Genomic DNA, 18658 nt, shown 5'->3' on the forward strand with positions numbered 1-18658 from the left:
GCTTATTGTACAGGGAATTGAACAAGCTTTCCAGTGATATATAACAAGCCTACCTTTGGATAAAAATATAATTTTGTCACGTGACCTTGACTTTTGACCTTGAATATCTCAAAACATGTCATCACCAAAAATCGTGAAAAAAATATATTTGGTCCCTCATACCATACTCTAAAACATACCAAAAAATCATTCTGGGACTGCAATGGGATCAGAAGATACAAAATAATATGTGTAACTATGTGACTGATAAAAGCCCCATTACATGAACTATGAAGAGTCAAATGTCCCTTAACACCCCCTACAAAATGTGAAGGAGTTATCCTGGGTATAATTGGTCATAAAAGAAATAGGTTAGGCACAGGGAGATTTCTGGCCGTGTGTGTCAAGCGCAGGTCCGGCATATTGTTGACGCCATATTGAATTCAACGCAAAAATTTCAAAGGAAAGGGGGTGATGTGATATATCAAATGAGGCTAGAATTTCACGAGAAATGAAGTGACGAAGGATTTTCCAACGTATCTTACGCCAGCAAAACGTTATACACATAACTTTCACTTACGATATATGCACATTATAATGTTGTCAATGTTCCTGTGAGCACACTCGTTGACGTCTCTCACACTTGCATAGAACATTTGGTAATGTAGCATGTGCAACAACATCGCAAGCAGCAACTATGCGTTCTCTCAGATGGTCAATATCAGGGACTTTTAGTGCATGCACCATTCTGTTCAAATGTTTCTGAAGGTAAAAGTCCTCCTAAGATGTTAGATCTGGGGAATGTGCAGGCCTTTTAATAGATCCCCGTGTGCCCATCAATATACCTAGAAAATTACCATGAAGAAATTGCGAAAATGTCTACATAGTGTGGTCACACTCTGTCCTGTTTCAAAACTCTCGAAAAGTGCCATATCCCGTAAGCAAGGGTGAAAAAAACTGTTCACTTAACAAATCCAAGAAGCCCTCACCATTTAAGGTTCCGTTGTTGAATATGGACCAACCATTTCCGTTCGCCATACATTATACCACATAATTAGCTTACCAGCAACAACCATTCGACTGAGCAAATCACAGGTATTGCATATTATTTTTATTAACTTCACCGTGAACATAAAAATTTGCCTCGTCACTGAAGAATTTTTCATTCCAAAGGAAGTGTCATGTAATTGTTTGAGATACTTTTCCCAATATTCTTCACTATTCAACTATTTGGTGAATGTAGCTGATTAAAATCATATGCAATGGTGCGTATACTTCTTTCTCTCCCAAGATGTCAGCGTGATCTCGATGAGTTCCTAACACGTTAGGAGCATTCCAATGCTTTGTTTTTAACACCTCGAAAAGGAGAAAATGGTTACAAGCATGCAGTAATAAATTTTTGCTGGTTAAATATATGTTGGAAAATCCTTCGTCACTTCATTTCTCGTGAAATTCTAGCCTCATTTGATATATCACATCACCCCCTTTCCTTTGAAATTTTTGCGTTGAATTCAATATGGCATCAACAATATGCCGGACCTGCGCTTGACACACACGGCCAGAAATCTCCCTGTGCCTAACCTATTTCTTTTATGACCAATTATACCCAGGATAACTCCTTCACATTTTGTAGGGGGTGTTAAGGGACATTTGACTCTTCATAGTTCATGTAATGGGGCTTTTATCAGTCACATAGTTACACATATTATTTTGTATCTTCTGATCCCATTGCAGTCCCAGAATGATTTTTTGGTATGTTTTAGAGTATGGTATAATAATAATAATAATAATAATAATAATCCGTTGCGCAACAGCCCATGAAGGGCCAAGGCATACCTACCGACTGCCAGTCTCCCTCCCACGCTTGTCACCTCTAAGCGTGGAGATCGTCAACCAGTATTGGAATAGTCGGGGGGTCAGCCCGACGTATCCCCAGCCGTTATAGTAGGTCTTCTCGACCGGAGTATGGTATGAGGGACCAAATATATTTTTTTTCACGATTTTTGGTGATGACATGTTTTGAGATATTCAAGGTCAAAAGTCAAGGTCACGTGACAAAATTATATTTTTATCCAAAGGTAGGCTTGTTATATATCACTGGAAAGCTTGTTCAATTCCCTGTACAATAAGCTTTATTTGAGCTTCCTAGGCAAAATAGGGGCGGAGTTACAGCAGATTTAGTATAGCTAAGCGGGCTCAAAAAGGGCAATTTCTGCAAACTTTGACCTTGAATAATTTAACAATTACAAGACGCACGAGACTAAAAATTTTCATAGTTACTAAGTTCTATGCATAGTTTCAACTCCCCAAATTCATGAAAATCGGAGATGGTCAGGTTAAAAATTGCACATATCTGTGTTGATTTGGCATGGAATGACTCCACTATAAAATGTGTGTAGCCATGTCACTGCATCGTCATCGCCTTGTAATCAAGGGGTTGTGGGTTCGATACCCGGTGGAGGCACATAGTGGTTCGGATTCCACTTTAAACTGTAGTTCCAGTCCCGATTAGCCTTTTTGTGCATATAGTGGACTTAAAACAACAATTCAATCAATCAACCATGTCACTGCATGTTTTGCTTTAGAAAAATGAAATATATATCCGAGCAATCACTTAAATTTCTTGCTATTCCATTATATGCTTTAACAATTAGGGATTGGCCATTATCGATAAAGTACAGATTGAAGATTTACTGATACCGATAATTGATATTGTACCAATCTGATATAAAATTCCAAATCGTCCTTGAAGAATCTAAATGGTTCATTCATTTCCGTAATAAGTGTGTGTTAGCAGATGACTGCAATGCAAAAGAGCTGCATATCTAGAGATTTACTTTTAAGAAAAGTAGGACATGGAGATTGTAGTTTATATCCATAAAAATTATAACAAAATAGAATATTGCAGTCAATTGTAAGATATTTAAAGATATATCCATTTGGTAAAATAATTGGTAATTCTACCCGATACACAGATGTGCTCATATCGGCTGATGCCGATAGAGTACCAATTAATCTGTCCCCATCCCTATTACAAATATTAAAATGGATGGTGGAATGTTATAGTGATTTAGAAATATAGAATCAGTAAAATTGCTTATAATTTTTACTGGGGATGGCAAGATTAATCGGCCAATATTGACATATCCATTTATCAGTAAAATTTTCAATAATTTGACCCATTCAATGTGTCGTAGATTTAGTTCATAATTCTGTCATTTTGTTCTTATATTTATGAACATAAATGTGAGATGTATGTGCTCTGATTTTGTAATGTTAATCTCTAAATAAGCTGGGCCTTTTTCAAAGGCAAAATTCCTTGGTCACCAGGTTACAGTTATAATGGTTAATGAACCATTTATGTTCTTCGAGGAACATTTATAATTTTATAACAGATCAGTAATATATTGTCCCGCACCATGGCCATGCTGTCTAAGGCATCGTGCTTTTAGCTCCACCTATGGGATGCGCGCAGGTCCGACTCTCCTGGGGGGAGCGTAACAACTTTTCTCCTGAGATTTCGGCCTGTGTATCGGATGGTTGGCCACCCACTATCGTGAGGAAATTGGGGGGGCTATGAATGAGTAGCGTAACCTGATCATGAGAACCTAGAACAACAACTGGGGATTCATCATGCTGACTGCACATCACACTGGTTGGGTGATCTCCCACCTCTGGTAGGAGTGAGGCCAGCAGTCGGCAGGTAGTCACTGGCCCTCACGGGTTGTTACACAATGTTTTTTTTTAGTAGTATATTGGTAAAAGAAAAAATTCATATCAGTTTATCCTCAATTTATATTGATAACAGTAACAATATATCTGTTCCACCACAAATATAAATTAATTTTATCTTAAGATGCTAATTTGGCAATTGGTTTCATTGCAGAAAAGAGGGCCACAACGCTCAGTAGATGTTATTGTATCAACAGCTTTCATCATTACGCTTCTTCTTCTGTCTTTCCTCAGTGTGGAATTGCTCAAGGTCAGTGAGGAAGTAGATATAGAGTCCGGTAATCACCTGGATCACAAAGGGGTAGTTAAATCATATATGGGAAAGAGTTGTTGCAAAGTGGCAAAAATCTTTGTGAGTAGCCTCTACTGGGGTGTTATGTGCTCATTGCTGCTTCCGTGCATGAGTGACTGACTCTTCTCAGCCCCTGAAACATTTGACTTAATACTTTGCCTGTAAATTAAGGTTTGATTAATGTTACTAATTAATAGTTGTGTAGGGAAAGTTCCTTGTTTCCACTTTTGGCTTTTTAGTTGCGTTCAATTAATTTCGAACGACCACTGCCTTCAGTAACATAGGTTATGCCATCTGGGCTTCACCCAGTGGCACCAGAAGAATGTAGAGTGCTAAGTTGTGCTGTGTGCTGTGCTGTGCTGCATGGTGTGATGATAACGAGAAGATATGATGTTCCTCCAGGGTTTGGTCAATATTTAAATAACTCTTAGTTCTTTCAGCAGCAAACAATGAGACTTAACCCGTAACTGGCATGGTGACAGATTGTAATGCAAATGGCGTGGCATGGTCTCGTGGACCACCAACTTGAGTTCACTATTTCCATAAGTTATCGAAACAGTAGCGAACTTTTTACAAATTATCATCTATTTCGGACCTAATCATGGAATTACGATAACTTTTTGCCAACTATTTCCGTTATTGCAGTTTTTATCAATCAATTTATCTGTTTGTTTTTCGTAAATGGCTCTGTAAATACATTTTCAGGGAACTGTGAGATACAAGAAATCATTTAGTTGTTCAATTATCACAGAACACACATGTATGTACCCAATGAAAATAAAATCACATCAAAAAATTCTGCACAATGTCAAAATGAAGGGGAAAAGCTAATTGATCGTAGTGATAGTCAGTGGAGATAAGTACTTCATTATCATTTTTATGATCAGACTCCAGATCTGATAAATGAACTTCCGCTTGCAGCTTATTCAAGTTTATTTTTTATTTCAAGAATATTTTCTCTAAAAAAATGGATTGTCAACTCTGATTCTCGAACAAGGTTCCTTGCCAAAAGAGTTACGCAAATGGCGTCGCGTGGTCTATGGCACTCACAGGTGTCTATTGCTCTGAAACTAAAATGCAGCAAGCAAAGTGGTGCTGGCAGGTTACATGATATTCCAAAATATGAAGCTACCGAAAAGGAGAGGAAAGTACATGTTATTGCTACAGAGAACGAGAGCGTTGTTCTAGGCCACAGGTCCCAGGGACCACACCACACCAGTTATGGGTTAAGGGTTGGCTGAACCTTTGGCTGATACAAGGGCTGCTGTTTTCAAATTTTCCTCTTTTCAAAAAACTGCTATGATATTTCAAAATGTAAAAAATTACATATAAAGTGATCACTCTCTTAACCGGCCTTGGTTCAACCAATCGTCAGTTTAACCAGCCACTCAAGCTGATGAAAGAATATTGATTTCTTCCAGAATACAGCACAGCCTTCTTTTAATACATGTAGTAGTCTACTGTATGTATTTTTAAAGATATAGTCTACAATTGTTTAGTTTAAAATGTGTACATACTGTACACAGTATTTTTTGTGATTTTTTTCCTGCTCGCCTTGTGAAGTGATGTTTACTGTATTCTATTACATAATTCGGTTTAATCAGCCATTTTGTTATCTGGCCAAAGGCCTGGTTCCGTGGTGACCTGTTAAGAGGGTGAACACTGTACTTAGAATTCCTTTTAGAGCATTCATGTGAATATTTATGTGGTGTGCTTTTTCTGTTGCCTAGATGTTCACGATAGTTTTGTGATTACATAAGCCTATGCGACTATTGAGAATATCTGGATAACAACAAAAGCAAATTGCATGATGATTCACATGAATGCTCTACCAGGAATTCTAAGAAGATGTAAATTTTTCACAATTTTGAAGATCATAGCAGTTTTTTGAAAGGAGGGGAGAATTTTAAAACAGCTGTCCTGGCATTGGGCAAAATTTCAGTTGAACCTTAAACAAACTATAGTGCAGGAGGCCTTAGAAAGAGCATTTCGCGGGCTAACAGCAGACGTCGCTCGCACATTATTGCCGATACTCTCGTGTCGTCTGCTCCTCAGCCGAACAAACAGGCCGAGGTAGCAAGAGGCAGAGGTCATTCACCCTTCCAGAAGGGTGCAGCGAGCTAGCTGTGGCAACCCGGCTCGCTCATTCGCGGACCTGATAAGTTGTCGCAGACACTCCCCCATATTGTCGTCTGCTGTAAGCCCGAGAAGCGATCTTTCTAAGGCCTCCTGCACTTTAATCTGAGACCACTTCAGACATGGGGCAAAATATAGAACCTAAGATTCATTACCATAAGTTTCCTTACTACAGTACATAGTTTCTCTCATTCATCTCTAATCACTGCAAAACTAATATTCATTCTATATGCATCACACTTTCAAAGACACACTGAAGGAAATAATAATATTAATATTGTTATGGTTGTCCAATTTCCACAAGCCAAATAATACAACTTTGGATGAAATATATGTGCACATTAATGTTCAAACAAGTATTTCCTCACTAACTGAAAATCTAGTTTAGCCCATAACCACTGTATGAAATTACACAATTGTATTATATACTCATATTTCGTGTCATAACTAGACCCCAGATTTTTATGTAATATCAAAGTACAAAATATATACATATATATGTAACAATAATTGAGAAAATATGTACCAGAATATATACCGTGCGTCCATTTCGATCTTCAGCCGAGAGATCGGGAGAAGCATGGCGGGCGGCGCTGACGGAGATACCGATATTTGCGGCCTGTAATGCCCGCTTATTTTTATGGCGAGCACTAACCTGTGTTATAAGAGTTGTTCAAACTGATATCCACCAAGTGCCAAGTGTGTAGACTTTCGGGAAGAATACGTTGAATAGCCTGAAACTTTCGTGCCTGTAGCTAAAGTCCTTCTAGGTCGGGCCGAGAACTTATCAGCCCCACTCGTAACATGAACCTTGCGGCTGGCATTCCAATCCTCTTACTGACACAACACACATACACACTGCAATAACACAAACAAGTAACGGCAAGTAACCAAGAATAACACTCTTGCGCACAGTACGAAATTAACACGCTCTTGGTTTACATCTGCTCGCCACTATATTCACAGCTCTGTTGCGAAGGAACAAAAAAACTCGAGCTCGGAGATTTCGGATTACAAGGAAGCTCACGAACACAATTGACTTTTAACGGTTTCGTCTACAGCGTAATCTTGATACAGTGTTGCACATTCGAAACCTCCAAACGATCCCCATCGACACAAAACTCTTTCAAGGATATAAACTTAAGCAGGAGGTTACTGGTCAAAACTATGATTAAAATGTTTTATTATCTGTGGCTCTTAACATCGTTTCTAAAGCTTATTTTTTTGTGTATATAAGGGGTGAACTTGGATGAATTACAGATGATAAATTATAACACAGGTTAGTGCTTGTTTTGCAATATTTATAGAAATATCTGTATATGTCCATAAAAATAAGCGGGCATTACAGGCTGCAAATGTCGGCATCTCCGCCAGCGCCGCCTGCCACGCTTCTCCCGATCTCTCGGCTGAAGATCGAAATGGACGCACGGTATTATCAAAAGGATATGTAGCTAAATATGTAGTATTAGTATTAATAATAAAAGAGTATCCAAGCAATTTCAAAAATTCTGCTAGATATTTATTTTATTTGAACATATTCAACATAATTGTAAAGACATAAGTTGTTCAAATTAAAATTTGTATCAAATGTGTAAACTCAAAGAAGCACAGCAACGTGTACATATTTAAGAAACTAATTTTGTCAACTATTAATTACTTTTCACAATTATTGTAGAATATGTAAATATGTAAGAGAGACCTTTGTAACTTTCAAACCAAATGGAAAAAAAACAAAGCATCTACAGAAAGAATCAAATGAAAATACATAGCTACTTTTGTACTTTTTGTACAAGGGAACATGTTGTGTAACATGCTACGTACAAGAAAGGAGCTTTCTTGTCCACCGATGTCAAGTTTCTAGGTGCTTTGTCTAAACCCTAAAAGCGAAACGAGAATATGTAACCAGGAGGTGGAGGGGAGAATCCAGCATCTTTCAATAAATAACAGTTCCCATTGTTTTTATTTTTTAATGCCTGTCTTTCGACTTGACAGTCAATTTTAGGTTACCTTAAGCACTTTGCTCTCATTGATTAGAAAATAGAAAATATGACTTTGCATGAGCTATACATTTTCATCATCATGTTTCAAGATAGGAAAAAATTTCCAAAATATGTTGTTTTATGTAAAATATATTAGCAAATATGTAAAATATGTAACATCCTGGCAAATATGTAAAAATATGTAACATAAAACTTGTACAAAATCATGTCAGTTATATAATTCGTTGACGTTTTCTTGTTCAAGGTCTGTATCTAGAAAGGAATAGAATATGTATTTACATACAAATCTGGGCTCTAGTCATAACATATGAAGATTTTAATATTTTAATACTAGGATTTTAAATGTCCAACTGCTCGATTTATGTGGAGATGAAATAAAGAGGAATGAGGAAGCATTTCCTTACACATTAATTCCACCATGTTTAATGCACCGGACCGTGAACATAATTAACTCATGTAGGATCACTAGTGACAACTTTTACTTCCGTGGTCCGGTTGTGCAATCACTAACTTATCTCCAGACGTATGTAATAATTGTTAACCTTAAGTTAGAATGAATTATAGGTACATAATGTAGTCATGAAGCAAAATTACTTCTTGGCCATTTTCTGATGTTCACCTGCACACATCAGTGGAAATCTCCCGTTTTGTGCAGTTGTGTATGCAACTTCTGTGCTATACTTGCATTTCTCCATACCTCAGAATGTGGATGGTAGCTGGTTTTAGGCTAGTTGTAACCATTTCTCATTGCTGCTACCAACTATGTTCATAAAAAAGTAACATTTGGGTCATAACTACAGTGGGAGCATGGTGCTGATCACATCATCTCCACTATGACTGAGATCAAGATTGTGTGGACCCCTACCTTCCTTCTCTCCTACGTGCAATCATGGATTAGCTTTACCTTTAACTTTCAGTCCACAAGAAAATCTGTTTTTCTCTAATGCAGTTTGATAACATAAAATTTGCCACCTGATTATGCATGCTAGAGAACTTGAATGTTGCTATTATTTTTATGTGGTATAAAAGTAGTAATCAAATACTCATTACAGCAGTAAGTGAAATTAATTTTACATCCCAATTAATTGATTAGCATTTTGATACACTACAGTAGTCTGCAGCCTGTTTTGTTTTGTTTTTTACTTACATTATTGTTAGCTAAGTGAGCAAAAGATTCGTTAGTTATTAACATGAAATTAAATGTCTTATATCACTCAATATTTAAAGCATTAGATCAGCATAATTGTATGTAAAATTAAAACAATTGAGAAAATGGAAACCAAGGCTTTATTTTCTTTCTAATTCTAGTTGACACTTTCCACATTTCTAATACGTTTAATATTTTAACACAGTTATAAAATTTACAAAACTCTTTCCACAAAGATTCTGAATTTCAGTATGACAGTAACAGAAACTTTTTAATAAGTCAGCATCTGGGTCAGAGATCATCACAGCTGGAAATGTGGGGAAAAAATTAGGGAAAACAACCTGCGAGTTAAAAAAGTCAGGGAAAACAAAGGGTTTCAACAAAAATTGTAATGAAAATAATTCCACCTTTTTTTTAAAATCAGTGTCTTGAGTGGGATATATTCCTTATCAAAATTGTTTTGTTTATTTTGGGTCATTTATTTTTTAACAGTGTTGAATAAAGTTTATTCTCTTGAATAGCAAGTGCAGTTTAACACATGGTTATTAGATCACAGAATGGTCTGGAAATTTGTTTTAAAATTGCCTGGAAAAGTCAGAGAATTTGTTTTCCAAATAAGGGTGGAAACCCTGATCATGCCATAACATTTCATATGGCTAATTAAGTTTGAATTTGAATTGGACCTACTTGATGGTGTAATGGTAATGTCATCACCTTGTAATCAGGGGTCCCATGTGGCAGTGGTAGTGTTTTGAATCCCATTTTAAGCTGCAGATATAGCCCCAATTATCTTATCTGTGCACAAAATGGATTTGAAACAAATCCAAATTTAAGTTTGAATTAATTTGCTCAATTGTTCACATAGCTAATGGCAGCTAACTGGAAGTTCAGTGTGTCTATGTTAAATATGCATTTATGGTGAGATCTAAGTTGTTCAATTTGTGGTGTGGTCCGAGGTAGGTTATATCTTGTTTCCATTGTGACTTGGTTTCATACAAAGAACTCAGGATTGATTTGTGCTTTAACCATAATTTCCAAACTTTCCGATAAATTGTAATATATCTTGTACATATCATAAACTATTGCATATACCTAGGTATTAGAACTGAATTGGAAAGCATCAGTTGGAATTTATGCATTGATCCCAGTTGATACTTTTCCAGAGTCCATCTGTCTTGTGGAATGTGAAAAAATGCTCTTTCGTGGATTCTGTGTGTCCTGTAAATTATGCAAAATGCATAATTTTCATTATTTTTACAACAAAATGGTGGGGACAAATGAATGTTGTGAAATTATGAACATTTGAAAGCAAAACTCGGTTAGATTATTATGATAGCTCCAGAGAAAGATTATATCCTAAAATTTATAAATATTCTGAACTACTTTGAATTGTTGCAGTTTTTCAGTATCAGTATTTGTGAGAATCAGAAATAGCATCAATAACAATGGCATTGATTCAATGTGTTATCGATTCCACCCTACTAGTTATGTAATACGTAGGGCTGAGCAAATACTACTTCGAACCCATACTCTTACCCAAAACTGATACCAATATTCATCAAAAAATGATATACAGGGTGTTCATAAAGTCCTGGTACCATTACAAAAACATTTACTACGATATGCTTGAACAGTACCTTCTTCCTCAGTTGGAGGAATTCCAGTCAATTATAATTTTTCAACAAAATGGGGCACCCCCTCATTGGTCCAAGGATGTTGGAAGTCTTTTGGATAGGCATTTCTGTGGCAGGTGGATAGGCCATGATGGACCTAGTCCCTGGCCACCGCACTCGCCTGATATCACACCCTTGGATTTCTTCTTCTGGGGGAATGTCAAAGATTGTGTTTACTGCACTCTTGTTCCAGATGTTGCTACTCTTCGAAGAAGAATAATTTTGAGTATCCTAACTTTTACTGGTGATATGCTGGGTCGTGTATGGGCAGAAGTGGATTGCCGGGCTTGATGTTCTGAGAGCAACTAGAGGGGCGCACATTGAGGTGTATGGCATATAAACGTGGAGAGTTGTAGCTCATTTTGCAATCAACATTGTTAAATTGCATGTAGTTTCCGAGCTATGTTTTTTGTAATGGTACCAGGACTTTATGAACACCCTGTATAAGTATTGCATTGCAATTATACTGCATCAATCTACCAGAGTTTAGTTTTATATGAGGGTCGAATTTTATCGCACATATATCACATTGCAGCTTGATACCGTACACATGTGCATACACATCTGCACCGTCTCACTGCTTGACTCAATCTGAGGGTGCGTAGGTGGAGTGTGCTACAGTCAAATGTTCCTTCTTTCCGGAAAGCACTTTGCCATGGCTGATGAACTCAAAATGCTGTCACTGCATGGTTGAATATATTTGCTGCAACCGAGTACAATTACGGTATCAACAAACTGGTATCATGCTATGATAAGTGCTTGAAGTGGTATGGCAAATATGTGGAAAAGTAGAGGAAGGTATGTAGTTTCTGTACCATAATTTTTTTGCGCACATCATTTGTCATTTGTGTTTTACACCAAAATGTTCATTTTTTTCTGGATGACCTTTATAGTATTGAAAGAATTAGATAGGAAATGATCAGAATATTGAAGTAGCTATCATTTAATTTTGAAATTCACTTTTTGCCACACAATCCTATTGCAAAATGAAATAAAATCGTATTTTAAGCCATAGTGAAAGTTATGTGGTGTTTTTGTTGACCTCCCAAAATACCTGGACTCTGGAAAAGTACAATAGTGGTAGTTAATTGTGAACTGATACTTTCTGATAATGATACCACAGGTGCTGGCCAACATCAATACCTTGGTATTTGTGGAGCTCTAATGTCAAGTTATTATTTTAATTTCTTCACTTGCTAACTTACTGCAAGAGTTGAATATATGAGTGAAAATCTTGGAGAATTTACATTCAGTACATTCAATGTACATGAATTTGATTCTTAAAATTTCAGGATTCTGTACGTCTTCATTCGCAGTATAACTTGGAAGCATTGGTCTGGTGCTTGGTTCTGGGATTCTTCCTTCTTCGCTTCATGACGTTGGGCACAAAGATCAACGGCAAATACCACAATCTTTCAGTTCTTATAACAGAACAGGTGAGTGACATATATAGAGGGTGCTTTAAAAAAATGTTAATACTGTATAGGAAATAGAAAATTTGCTTAAAGGAGGGAACTTTGTTGCAATAACACAAATTTATTTGTGTTCAGTGTGTTATATTATTTTCTGGATTGCCAGCATATGTAATTGTTCAATATTATTCATTAAAGAAGTAAAGGTAGACTGTGAGTAATACATTTTCTATTTCCCATATAGTGTTAACATTTTTTTTGAATCACCCTGTACTTACATACTGTTTCTTTTATAACTTTTATATTTGTGCCTCACAACATAAACTTCCCTAGGTATGCTTTATCTAAACTTATGTAGTTGTATACTTGGAGTAAGCATACCTATGGGAATGTATTTGTAAGCTTAAGTTTTATTTGGAAAGTCAATATTATTAACCATTTAAACTCTCATAAAAAGCAATGACTTGTATCTTCCTCTTAGCCCTCTCACCTCTGTGAGCGATCCTGAGCTCAGTCCCCCAGTTAGAGCTAAACAATTTTGATGTTAATCCAATATGAGGATGAGAGAGCAATCAAACTCGTCATGCTGACCAAACATTACCCAATAGAAAGTCATTGGCAGACTTTGGCTTCTCAAAGGACCATTGCTCCATAGAGTTTAGTTATGCCCAAAATAAGCATCATCAGTAGCGGGGTGTCAATGTTTGTATGCATGAAGGCTGATACCTCATTGGTGATTCTCTAACACGGTTTTCAATGTGTTAAAGAAAGACATTTCCTTTCCTTGGTTTTGTATTTTTCAGGTTAGCAAATCAATACCTGTTACTCTTGAACACTTAAAATAATAAAACGGCAAGGAAGTATTTCCATACTTTTATTTAGTTCTAGACGTGCAAAATTACCTCACAAAAAACAAAAGTGCCCAACATGCATCCAACAGACATACAATTCCGTGCTCACAAAACTCAAAACAGAAATCCCTTTTTCTACATTTTTGTCATGTAACTTTTCATTAATCTTAATAGCATGTTAGAATCTATACAGCATGATTGATTCCATGGAAAATACTTTGTTTTACAGAGTTTTTGCCACTTATATTTTCCAGTATGTTGTGAGCAAGCCTATAATTTATACAGTACAATTGGCTAAATTACATATTTCATGAAAAACCACTGCTAGATGTTCAGCAAGACAATTATGAATATAAATGTAAATAGCAGATAATGCAGAAAGCACAACATGGTTATTAAAGAAAAATGACTAAAGACATAATCTAAATTATGATGATTTGTCCTATCAGATATAGAACTGTGTCAGTAACTTACAATTTATAGGGGAGAAATAAAGGTTCAAAGTCCAGAGCTTGGGTTTGATAAAATGATCGGAGCATCTTGTTACCCCTTTATCTGGCCTTCTGCACAGGTCCTACTATGAGCACCATATACAAATGATTTAGACTGTGGCTATGATTTCAATCTGGTAGGTAGCATCAGACTATCACTTGGTGAAACCATAATATTGACCTTGAAGATCATGTACCTATGAGATGGTGCCACAGTGTCATGCAGCTGACCATGGGTAATTTCAGTTAATCCCACAGTACAATAACCAGTCAGACAAGCAATGGAGAGTGGCTAGCATGGGCAATGATGAACCACGTGGTTCTGAATGGAAGGAGGGAGAGAACGTCGTGCATATTCACAGATGTTTAGTGGCTGTGTGGTGCTGGTACTGTTTCACGTGCAAACGTGTTCAGTTGCTTTGTATGTAGTGATGAAGCAGTGAAAAAGGGATCCTGCAGTCATCGAAAAACATAGAGAACTTTGCAGATGATTCCATGAATGTCGGACCTGATCAGGGAGAAACACATCACATTCAATGAGACGATTGCTGATACCTGGTTTGAGTCACTGCACACTGCAAGAAATTGTTTACGATTACCATCAATGCATGGTCACACTTCAGCGAACAGACTCAGACAGCTGCACTAAATGACCATGTCCTTTTCTGTGAAATGAAGAATCCCCTGTGTGGTCAACAATTCCCAGATGATGAAACCTAACGTGATGCTGTCGGGAAGTGGGCCAGACACACTTCTAGATGATGGTTTTGTGAGGTAGTACAGAAATTGCCCGAGAGATGGCAATGGTGGATATGAACCTCCAAGAAGAATATATAGAATAGTCAAAAGTTAATCTAAATCATTTGTATATGACCCTCATACTTCTAGGGATGTTGCAATGCAGATTAATGTTTAAATATTGGCTGAAAATTACACATGAGTATCATTATTGAGCATGTAAAAGGTGTAACCTTCTGAGAAGGCACACAAAGGTCAATCTCTTTTCCATGTAGTAAACCGTGATAACTGCATTCTTGCAGGTTAACGAGGCTCTGGTGTCTGGATAATCTCCTGTGGAGCTGTATCTTGTTTTGTGTTTTATCCATTTGTGTGCTGGGTGCCCCTTTGTAGCCTCAGCTTTTAGCATAGATATGGAAATTTTAGTCCTCCGACATTTTATTGCTTTTAGTCTTGGTAAGGAGTTTGGCTCTACATAATCAGTTTGATTCAACAACTTTCCTTCATATAGTTATTGATGAGGATCTTGTCTCTGTATTACATGATGGGTGTAAATAGCCTTAGTACTGGATCACATAGCATTTTAATTTCAATCAGTCTTGGAATTAGTAAATATCCAATACTGCTACTGGTTCCAGCACTCAAATTTCTATCTTCGAGAATTCTATAAAAGAGGCCATGTTATTCATATTTAATACATTATAATGTACTATTGCTCTCACATAAAGAGTAAACATTGAGTGTGGATTGTATGCTTAGTTCCCTTGAATACTTTATTGCCCTTTTGTATGTATGAATAACTGTTTCTGTACCAACAGCATTTTTTGTAGCATAATTTTGGGGGGTGCAATTCTTTTGCAATTAAATAATCATATAAAGGATGCATCACGGGACACACACCATTTTCAAATGGGGAATTTGAAGCAGGGAGAGAGGGTAGAGATGAGAGTAGGGTGGCAGTGAACTCGCTCGGCCATGCCATTTAAGGCTCGGCTGGGATCAGTTGCTGTAATGCCACCGTGGACATTAGAGCATGGTGTGTTCGCATACAACAGTTTCGTGAAAAATTGAAAAACAGTGGCTCTTTGGTGCAGTTTCATTATCAGACGTCATGGGCCCATTCCAAATCACAATACAATCTTGAGATGGGTTACAGCATTTCGAACAAGTGGAACTGTAATAACAAGATGAATGCACATTGGAAGAGTGAGAGAGGATATCACGAGGAAGAAGTCCAACCCGTTCTGCTTGGTGACATGCTGTCGAATTGAGACTGAGTGAAAGCAGTATGGTGAATTTTACACAAAGATTTGGGATTCCATCTGTACCCATGATATATATGTAGTGGATAAAAGGAAGGAGTGGTACAAAGGTTAAATAATAATTAAAAGAGGAAAGAGAAAACACTCACCAGGCACAGGAAAAATTCAAATGTTCGCAGCCGCGAGCCGAATCTTCAGTTGTAGAAGCAAAGTAAGAGACCTGACGGAAGAAATAGTGAGACCTGCAAGGTTGCCAGGTCCAAAAACAAAGTTGTAGATGGTACAAAAAAATGTTCCTTAGCCAGGCTTGCCGAAAACTATGAGTGGTGTGGGTGAGATGGGGAACCTTATTGGGTGGCCTTGTTCAGGCCAGGGGATATGGTGGCACTCACTGCTGATATATAAGCTAGAGTCTTTTGAAATTCAAAACAAATGCAACAAAATTGCTTCTTGGTTCCAAACATCCACAGATTAAAAATCAGAAATTTTATTCAATTTCTCACCGCACCCATCGGGCTTGCAGTTTTAATTTTTGAATCATATGATTGAAATTGCACGTGACTGATTTAAATTCAACATATGTAATTAAATTCACGGGTAAATATGATTATATTAGTTTTGTGATTAGTATTTTAAGAAAAGAACATCATTGAGCAGTTTCAATAATAAAGATTATATTTTCAGATAAACCTGTATCTCCAAATTGAACAAAAGCCAAATAAAAAGGAAGAGCTTATGGTAGCGAACAGTGTATTAAAATTAGCTGCCGATCTACTTAAGGTAAGTTTATTTACGTTTGTAGAAAGACAATGTTTTTCTTTTACAACATTATTATAGTAATCCGTCATTAATGAGTGGCTGTCCACATTGAACCAGGGTGGCTACTTACTGGGAATTCCTTGAATTTTGGGAATTATGCATGAATTGTGCGTGAATATTTCTCTGTAGACGTGAATAATTGCAACTTCTATTAATCCAAATCCCAATGAATTTATACATATTTATAAATGCCCTCAGCAAGATTTCACAGTTTAGCTTTTATTTTTATCAAGAAAGGAAAAAGAAAGCTGCCTGGAAATTATAACAGAATTCTCTCAATCTGTTTACTTTGTTAGTGTCCTTTGCAGAACAATCTATCTGGCAGACGGAATATTGTTGCAAGATAATATATCTTCAGGGTGGCTACTCACCGGGAATTCCTTGAATTCTGGGAATTATGCGTGAATTCTACTTGAATTTTTCTCTGTAGACGTGAAAAATTACAACTTTTTCTAATCCAAATCCTATTCACATTTTATGCAAATAAAAATTATTTTCGTAAAATTTTCTTAGTGTTATCAAGTTTATAACCATAGCTAGGAGGCAGCCATAGACGGCCCTGCGCGCCAAACTATCTATATGAAAAATGTTGTAAAATTGATTGATTGATTTGTGGTTTTAAGTCCACTTTATGCACAGAAAGGCTAATCGGACTGGACCTACAATTTGAAGTGAGATCCGTGAAGAAAAAAATAATTGAAATTGTTTGTTCGAACACAAATGCTTTAACACCAACTTCTACCCCCTTTTTGCATAATTTACGAGGGTAATAACGTCTTTGATACTACCACTACTACTACTAATAATAATAATAATAACAACAATGTTGGTCCCTCCACATCCTGGTTTGAGCATGGATGTTTGTGACTGTCCATTCATCAATTTCATCATATCACTCATCCCTATCTTCGCAAATTAGCCAAACGTGGCACAAAAAGCAAAGTAAAATAATAATAATAATAATAATAGTTATAATAATATTATTATTAACACTTATTATTATTATTAGTAGTAGTACGTTTATCCTGGAACTTTCTTCCCTCCCGCTCAGACAAAAATTCGTGGTTGCACCTCTGATTCTAAATAGATACTGAGCACCTTATATTAAATATTTTAATTATATTACGTATACCTTTTAATTGAATTATAATTTTAGGATGTTGGAATCACATAGATCCTTTATATTATGAAGATATTTGTGTGTGGATGTTGAGAGGTGGTAATACGTAAGATTGAAATAGATAATACATCTGCTTGAATTTTTGGAAAGTTTGCCTTGAAAACTGGGAATTATACTTTAATTTTATCATGGTCCTAGAGTAGCCACCCTGATCTTGAAGTTGATTAGATAAATTTGAGTTTGAAATTCTTGTACAATTAACAATTTTTAGTAGATTAGTATATCCCTTAACATTTGTGTTTTGTGTTTGTAGGCGCATGTAAAAAAAAGGGCCGATATTTTTTAAAAAACAAGAAAATTATAGGAGAAGAAATTTATTGTGATTGATAAATAAGTACATACCTTGGCTATTTTTCGACATACTCATCATTAACCTCCAGACATTTCTGATAGCATGGCACAAGCTTCTGTATACCCTCTGCATAAAAATCTGCTGCCTGAGAGTGCAGCCAGTCCAGAACTGATGTCTTGAGCATGTCACTGTCGTTGAAACACTTCAATGCAAGCCACTTTTTCAGGTGAAGGAAAGAAAGCAATCGCGGGGGGACAAGGTCGGAGCTGGAAGGGGGATGATTGAATAGTTCCCATCAAAATCTTTGAATTGTCTCAACAGTACGAGCAGCTGTGTGTGGGCGGGCGTTGTCATTGATCAGAAATATTCCAGAGCGTAGCATTCCTCTCTGCCGATTTTGGATGGCACGTCGCAGATTATTCAGTGTTTTGCAATACACCTCTGCTGTAATTGTTCGTCATGGTTCCAAGAATTCCACAAAAATCACACCCTTTTGGTCACAAAACACGGTTGCCATGATTTTTTGAACTGATTGTGTTTGTTTGAATTTCTTCACTGTAGGAGAACCAGTGTGCTGCCATTGCATTGACTGCTGCTTCGACTCCCCAGTGTCATACGATATCCATGTTTCATCCCCCGTCACTATGTGCAAAA

General features: G+C 36.8%; 1 protein-coding gene across 6 annotated transcripts in view; it reads left to right on the forward strand.

The window, feature by feature from the left end:
- Nucleotides 1-18658, forward strand: part of phtf (putative homeodomain transcription factor) — an 87203-nt gene that overhangs the window by 56789 nt on the left and 11756 nt on the right. For 5 of the 6 annotated variants that reach the window (XM_083115290.1, XM_083115289.1, XM_083115287.1 and 2 more), the window contains exons 15-17: nucleotides 3866-3961; nucleotides 12252-12395; nucleotides 16398-16493. In XM_083115290.1, coding sequence (XP_082971416.1) covers nucleotides 3866-3961; nucleotides 12252-12395; nucleotides 16398-16493 — 336 coding nt within the window. The remainder of the gene's footprint in view (nucleotides 1-3865; nucleotides 3962-12251; nucleotides 12396-16397; nucleotides 16494-18658) is intronic. The other variant, XM_083115291.1, reaches the window with a different exon arrangement.

The sequence above is a fragment of the Lepisma saccharinum genome, chromosome 30 (genome assembly GCF_977018435.1).
Source record: "Lepisma saccharinum chromosome 30, izLepSacc3.1, whole genome shotgun sequence".
Taxonomy (NCBI): Eukaryota; Metazoa; Arthropoda; class Insecta; order Zygentoma; family Lepismatidae; genus Lepisma; species Lepisma saccharinum.